General features: G+C 55.4%; 1 protein-coding gene across 4 annotated transcripts; it reads right to left on the bottom strand.

Annotated features, from left to right (window-relative positions):
* Positions 1 to 551: 551 nt before the first annotated feature.
* Positions 552 to 5238, bottom strand: GJB3 (gap junction protein beta 3). Of its 4 annotated transcripts, none has more exons than XM_057704500.1 (2): positions 4789 to 5238; positions 552 to 2185 (listed from the first exon to the last, which is right to left on the bottom strand). In XM_057704500.1, the coding sequence occupies exon 2, from the start codon at positions 2149 to 2151 to the stop codon at positions 1348 to 1350; it is 804 nt and encodes a 267-aa protein (XP_057560483.1). In that variant the 5' UTR covers positions 2152 to 2185; positions 4789 to 5238; the 3' UTR covers positions 552 to 1347. The 4 variants fall into 4 exon arrangements, with proteins under 4 accessions (XP_057560483.1, XP_057560493.1, XP_057560473.1 ...); XM_057704510.1 differs by lacking the exon at positions 4789 to 5238 and adding an exon at positions 4118 to 4470; XM_057704490.1 differs by lacking the exon at positions 4789 to 5238 and adding an exon at positions 2758 to 4064.
* Positions 5239 to 7215: the final 1977 nt, after the last annotated feature.

Raw genomic sequence — 7215 nt, 5'->3', positions numbered from 1 at the left:
GGTTGTCTCTGTCTGCCCCAGGCTCTGAGCTCCTTGAGCTCAGGTCCTACTCCCGGTGCAGTCCTGTGTCTGCCAGGGGCCTGGGGTGGAGAAAATGCTCAGGGAAAATGGAAGGAACTGGGGCTGCATGCCTTTAGAGGAGCCTGTTGTGAGCATATGGAAGGAGTGAGAGTATGAATAACAGGGATTTTGTGTACACAGGGTGGGGATGCGGGTTGTGGATGGCAGTGATTGGATTACAAAGGAGGAGGGAGTGTGGCTTGTTTACAACCAGAGGGCTGTGATTGTGTGTGCTCAGGGCAGGGTCTTACTCTACAGGGCCAGCGGTGCTGTTGTAGAGGGAGCACAGCACCCTCTTGTGACCACATCTACAATCACAGCATGTATATCCGTAAGTTCCACCCCAGATCCCACCTGGGTCAACCCTAGTCCCAGCCTTAATTCAGCTCCAGCCAGAGAGCTCCCTCCCCTTCTGAGGGCTACCTTCTCTGCCCTCAGGGTCTTGTGGGTGGAAGTGTGGGAGAAAAGAGGAGAGTCAATTTGTATAAAACACAGCCTTTATTGATTTCAAGGAAATTGCCTTGGGGATGTTCCTACCAGCACATCCACCTCAAGTCCCTGAGAGGGGGGTCTGAAAGGCTGGCACCAGACTGAGTACACTTGTGGGAGGAAGACAGGAGCAGAGCTGCCTGAGGCTGGAGGAATAAGATGCGGGTGGGGGGTGGGGTGGGCATTCCCTAAGGGCAGTGGTGACCCAGAGGATCTCTGGGTGTCTCAGGCAGGGGTTGGTGTCACCAAAGCCTCCTCCTCTCTCCGGGCTCACTCTCGGCTTCCAGACCTCCACTGCTGGGAGGATACTTCCTTTCCACCCCAGGAATCTGGGTGCTTCTCTCGGAGAACTGAAGATTCCCTTTGGTCTGGTGCATCTAACCAGACCCAGGGCAAGCATCTTTCTTTTGGTGGCCTCGGGGCCTTTGCCCCTGCTTGTCTCTGCTAGGAAGCACTTCTCACCTCTCTTAAACATTCCTTCCTCAGGGAAGCGTCTCCTGATCACCCCATCCTGGGTTAGGTGAAGCCCTGCTATGAGCCTCCTAAGTGTCCCCTTGCAGACAATAGTTAATTTGCTCATTTCAGTGTCTCTCTCTCTCCCAGGAGGGCTGCCACTGGGCCTGTGGTGTGACCTATACCAGATAGACAGCACAGTGCCCAGTGCACAAGAAAACCTGCTATGAAATGGAATAGTGAATTCAGCGTGGGGACACCCAGCACCTGTAGCACCTCTCCACCGGCACCATACCTCCCTGCCTGTCCCCACGGGCAGCCCCAGGATCGCTCCCCAGACCACGGTCAGATGGGGGTCATGGTGGGCGCCGAAGCGCGCAGCTTGTCGTCGCCGGAATCCGGGCTCAACTCCCCGGCTTCCACCAGCTTGTGGTGGCAGCGGCAGGTGGAGGCCCGGCTGGGGGGGCCGCGGCCCCGGGGGAGGCTCTTTCTGGGAAGGCTTCGCACTACCCTGTGGAAGATGAGGTAGCAGATCTCGCAGAAGGTGAGCACGATGCAGACGGCGGAGGCGCCCACCATGAAGTAGGTGAAGAGCTTCTTCTCGGTGGGCCGGGCGATGTAGCAGTCCACGATGTTGGGGCAGGGGGCCACGTTGGCGCACTGGACCAGGCGGGGCATGGCGAAGCCGTACCAGAGAGTGTGCAGCAGGTAGAGGAAGAGGAATTCGATGAGGAGCTTGAAGATGAGGCTGAGCAGGTAGGTCCACCAGAGGCCGCCGTGCTTCTTGCCCGTGTTGTCGTACAGCTTGGCGCACTGGTCGCCGTGCTTCTGGCGGTGGCGCCGCTCGCGCTCCTCGCGGTAGGCCACGTGCAGGATGACCAGCAGCGACGGGCACGTGACGAAGATGAGCTGCAGGGCCCAGAGGCGAATGTTGGAGATGGGGAAGAACTCGTCGTAGCAGACGTTGGTGCAGCCCGGCTGCTTGGTGTTGCAGTCAAAGTCCTTCTGCTCGTCCCCCCACACGCGCTCCGCGGCCACCACGTACACCAGCACGCGGAAGACGAACACCACCGACAGCCAGATGCGCCCGAAGGCTGTGGAGTACTTGTTCACGCCGCTCAGCAGGGCCTGCAGCGTCTTCCAGTCCATGGCGCCTGGTGGGGGCGCGGGGGGCCGTGCCCACCTGACAGGAGAGGAAGACGCATATGTGAACGAAAAGGTGACAGTTACAGTGCATTTGCTATGTGCCAGGCGCTGTTCTGAGTTCTTTACCTGGATGGATTCGTTTGATCATCTCAACGACCCTATGAGATCAGGAGTATTATTCTTCCTAAGCTACAGAGAGGAAACAGGCAGAGAGGTTAAGGAACCTGCCCAAAGTCACAGAGCTAGTATGCCAGAAGGAAGGGAATGGGCATTTGCTGATAATAACAACTAGTATTTATTGAGTATTTACATGAGCCAGGCAAGGAGCTAAACACTTCATGTGTAGGATCTCATTTAATCCTTAAAAAGACCCTGTGAGGTAGATACTATTATGCTTCTTACTGACAGATGAAGAAATGGATAATCAAATGAGAAAATGATTGCAAAGCACTCAGTACATAGTAAGTGCTCAGTAAAATGCTGGTGACTTGTGAAATCTAGAGCCGTCAAGTCACTCATTTAAAACTAGAATTGAATTCAAGGCTGTCCACCACCTCCTCTCTCCTTCTCTGCCAGATGCCTGCCCCAGACCAGGTTCTCAAAACTTACCTCGCTGATGCCTCGCTACCATCCTGTGAAGTTGGGGTTGTGAACCGCATTCTCCAGAGAGGAAACTGGGGCTTGGAGAGCGGAAATAATCTCCCCAAGGTCTCGCAGCCAGTGGGTGGTGAAGTTGGGAGACCAATTCAGATTGGGGAGGGGGTGCATGGAGAGGATAATGGTCTGGTTCCTGGGGACACCAGATCCAGGAAAAATCTAGGGACACCCTCCCTCCCTGTGCCAGAGCCTGTGGGAGCCCCAGCCACCCCAGCCATGCTGGATGCCAGGGCTTTGTGGAGGGGAGCCATGCTTTGTTCAGGTCCCCAGATCACACACCTTCCTCCCAGTCCTGGAGGGACTCTGAGAGTGCGGACAGGTGGGTCTGCCGGAGTGCACCTGGTGTCTGCATGCTCTTGAGGGTGTGGGAGCACGTGCCTCTCCATGTGTGCATGTGGGCTTGTGTGCACATGTGAGTGCTCCTGGAGATGCTCTGTGACTCTGAGCATGCATGATGACTGCGGGTCCACCCCCTGCATCACCACTTCTCACCCCTCCACTGCCACCACCCTGCTCCAAACCACCATCACTCTTGCTGGTATTATTGCCACAGCCTCCTGGCTGGCCTTTAGGTGTCTGCTCCTGTGTCCCTGGGGTCCATTAAATTAAATCATGTCACTCCCTTGTTTAAAAGTTTCTACTAGCTTCTCATTAACTTAGAGTAAAACCCCAGGTTCTACATTCTCACCCTACTCTCCTACACTCTCCACCTGCCTCTCTCTGCTTGGGCCACAATGGGGACCTCTGGGGCTTTGTAATTATTCCTGCTGCCTAGAATGCCCTTCCTCCAGAACCTTCCACAGCTGGATCCTTCTCATTACTGAGGCCTCTGCTGCAACATCCTCTTCTTAGAGGCTGCCCTAGATTACCCTGGATCTGGAAGCCCCTGCCCTCCCAGTCACTCTGCTCCTGTCACCTTTATTTTCTTCCTAGAATTTAATTACCATTGGGAATTAAAGTATTTGTTTAATCTTCTACCTCTCTGAATTTTCATGAATTTCTGTTTCACAAGGGCAATTATTTTATATGCACGGGCAGCAGCATACAATAAAATACTTAGTATAAAAAAAAGTGTCTCTCCCCACTCAGCTCCTTCTAAGACCTGTCCTTTGGGGAGGGGCAGTGGGATGTGTATTGAGCATGGAGTTACATCTGGATTCAAGCCTCAGCTCTAGCCCTTCTACCTGGGTGACTTCCAACTTTTTCTAATCTCTTGACCTTCTTTCCTTATCTCGAAAGGGAAATAATCCCTACTTTCTTGAGCTACTGTAAGAATCGTAAAAGACCATTCCCTCCCCAGCCTGCCACTCACCTGGTGAGAGTTCAGGAAGACTGAAGTGGAGGTTGGAGCCCTGTCTGCCAGCCCAGGGAGGAGCGGGAACCTGACAGGTGCGTCCACCTGAGCCCTCCCAGGGCGGCCCACCGGGCGCTGCCCCCTCCTGGCCCCCACCTTTTACCTTCCTGTCCTGTCTGCCCAGTCCTGCCTGACACACCCTAGGAACGCGAATCACCGGCAAAGAATTTCCCTCCAAGCCCAGGCCCGGGACTGGTGGAGCCGGTTCTGGTCCCCTCTGCCGTGCCCCAACAGCAGCTCCCAGCGATCCGCTTTTCCCCTGCCCCGGGACCAAGCCGCGCCCAACTTTCACCCCCTACTCCATCGTGCCCGCCGGCCCCCTCCTCAGGTCAGAACTAGCCCCCACCCCCGCCAAGTTTCCGTCCATTCCAGACAGCTAGGGAGCTTGCCAATGTGGGAGGGGGTTATCCAGGAGCTTTCAGCAGCTGGAACCCCCACTCCGCCCAGAACCTAGGAGTGAGAAGGCAGTTGGGGAGTGGGGTGGGGGGAGGTCCCTCGACCTCCTCCCATCCCCTCACCTCCCAGTTTCAGCCTGGCCCGAGGGCAGGAGCAAGCCCCAGCCCCGCCCGGGGACGCTGGGGAGCGCTGAGCGCTCGCGGTCGCGGGGTGGGGAGGCGCCCCGCACTTACCCGCAGCGGCGCGGACAGCGAGGGGCCGGGACCCCGCGTGGTCGAGGCCCGCAGCGGAGGCGAGCGGGGCGGGAGCCGCGTCTCGGCAGACGCGGCGAGGCGCGTGGCGGCAGGCGCAGCCGGGGGTGGCGTGGAGGAGGGAGGGTCCGGGGAGGAGGGAGGGTCGGGGGAGGAGCTCAGGAGCCGCAGAGGGTCGGGTTCTAGTCCGGACGCTGTCACTCGTTCCCCCGGCAACCTGCGCCGGGGCTTCACGCTCTTCTGAGCCTCGGTATCTTCTTCAGGTGTGAAACGCGGGCATCGGTGGCCCGGAGCAGGGCTGTGGGAGAATCTCCAATGAGATTCCGGGCGTGAAGCGCTCTAAACTGTTAAGTGCCTAGTGGTCCCCGGACGGAAGCAATCAGGACTCGCCCACGTGCGTTACCACGGGTCCTGTGTCCGCGCCCTGCGGGTCACTGTCCCCGCCTGGCTCTTGGTCTCGATCCTGCGTGGGGGCACTCCTGGCACCTGCCCTCCCCGCAAAGGTGCGTGGCTTAGGCTCCGCGTCGTGGAATGGGGCACGGGCACTTTGGAGAACCAGGGTGGGGCGGGGGGGCAGACCCTGTGGTCTGCCACAGGAAGAGGCACTGTGGCTGGAAAGGAGATGGGACGGTGGATCCTTTGTCCAAGGGTGAGGGCAGGCGGGATTGGTGGTGGCGGGGGGTGGGGGGGGGGGCGGGGAGAGGGGAGAGGAGAGGTTGTTACCTGGAGTTACTGTAAGGGGCAAATCCTGTGTGTGGTGGGGGGAGGGGTAAGAGAGAGGTGTGGGAGCAGAGCCTGTGCTTTAGACCCCCTGCAGAGGGAGGCGGGGCCTGCGGTTGGGCTGGGCTGGGCTCTGAGGTCAAGGACGCTTTGTCTTATTCACTAATGTGCCATGACTAGGAACCTAATGAGAGCCCCTGGGCCTCAGCCTTATCAGGGATACCCCAGGATTTCCGGCCTCCCGGGGAGTCCTGGGATCTTAGTCACCAAAGGGCTTGAGCACTCCCTGTCTGCGCAAAGATGATGTTGCTAGCAGGAGGGTGACTATACATGGCATTTTCCCAGGACTTTACTGGTATATACCTGTGGCCCTGGTGTAATTAACAGCACCTCTTTTTACTCTCAAAAGTACCCCCAAACTTGAAAAGATAATTACACCATCACCCTACCTACTACTCCAGGTAGAAAACTAACACTGCACTGGGGGCTCAGAGACATCTTTGGTCCAGGCACTGTCCCGCAGGCTTTATTTCATCATTACAGTGCCAGATGAGGAAGGTACACTCCTTCCCACTTTTATGAAAGAAAACCAAGGCACAGAGAGGTTAGGTGACTTGTCCTGTGTCACACAGACAATAAGCAGCAGAGCCAGCTCTGGAGGCCTCAGGCATGTTAAGTTTCTGGATAGGGCAAAACCACAGGGCAGAGGCCATTTTTACTTTGAAAATCACTGCGGAGACTGAACAGTGTTGGGGGGGTCCAGGTGCTTCTGTGCATGTGTCATTGTGGGGAGATGTGTGAGTATGATGGTGTCCTGTGGGGGGTCCATGACTGCTGCCTGCTCCCTACCACCTCTTGCTCTGCTTCATTTTAAAGCAAATCCGTTCCCCGTTTTCTCACTTCCTAGTCACTCTGCAACCCGTTTGAACAATGTTTCCACCCAACCATGTAGCTAAAGGCGGCCCTATCAAGGTCACCACGGATCTCTGGGTGCTAAATCCAACAGTAATGTCTCTGTCCTCTTCCTCTTGCGCCTTCGGAAGTACCTGACACAGTTGACTGCTCCTTCCCTCTCAAAACACTTTCTTCCCTTGGCTTCTTTGACGCCCCACTCCTAGTTCCTTGTACCTCGGAAACTTCACATCCTGGTCTCAGCCTCTTCTCTCCTGGGTGAGCTCATCCAGTCCTGGGGCTTCTAATACCGTTCATTCTCTGCTGAGTCCCACATTTCTAGTGCCAGTCTTGACTTCTCCCTGAACACCAGGCTATGTACCAGGGCTGCCCACCTGACCTCTAGGTTTCCAGTTATTGGTTTTTCCTTTCCGAGAGCAACTGCACAGTCGACTCTGTTATACTCTATCGAGGTATGCTGTGTACATGGTTCTGCACTTGGCTATTTTCATGTAACAAAATATAGGACATTTCCTCTATCAGCAGATATAGAGCTATCTCTCCTTTTTTAGTACGTGAATAGTGTTTCATTTTCTCTTACAGTACACATACAGTTCTCTTTTAAAAAAAGCTGAGTAGCATATGTACTATAGTATATTTAATCACTCCAATGTTGATGAAAATTAAGGATGCTTTCAATCTTGTATTTCTGTTATAAACATCATTGCAATAAATACACTTGGACAAGCATCACTGAACACATTTTTTTATTGTGTTTATAGGATATATTCTTAGAAG

Source organism: Hippopotamus amphibius, chromosome 1 (genome assembly GCF_030028045.1).
Source record: "Hippopotamus amphibius kiboko isolate mHipAmp2 chromosome 1, mHipAmp2.hap2, whole genome shotgun sequence".
NCBI lineage: Eukaryota > Metazoa > Chordata > Mammalia > Artiodactyla > Hippopotamidae > Hippopotamus > Hippopotamus amphibius.
The sequence above is the reverse complement of the archived record's forward strand: the minus strand, read 5'-3'. Positions and strand labels throughout refer to the sequence as shown.

What these genes read in the sequence shown, in the direction of transcription:
- GJB3 (XM_057704490.1), bottom strand. Translation starts at nt 2,807, where the DNA reads ATGCGGTTCACAACCCCAACTTCACAGGATGGTAGCGAGGCATCAGCG. An exon ending in GGTAGCGAGGCATCAGCGAG is followed by an intron (nt 2,186 to 2,757) that starts GTAAGTTTTGAG and finishes CTCTCCTGTCAG; the next exon opens with GTGGGCACGGCCCCCCGCGC.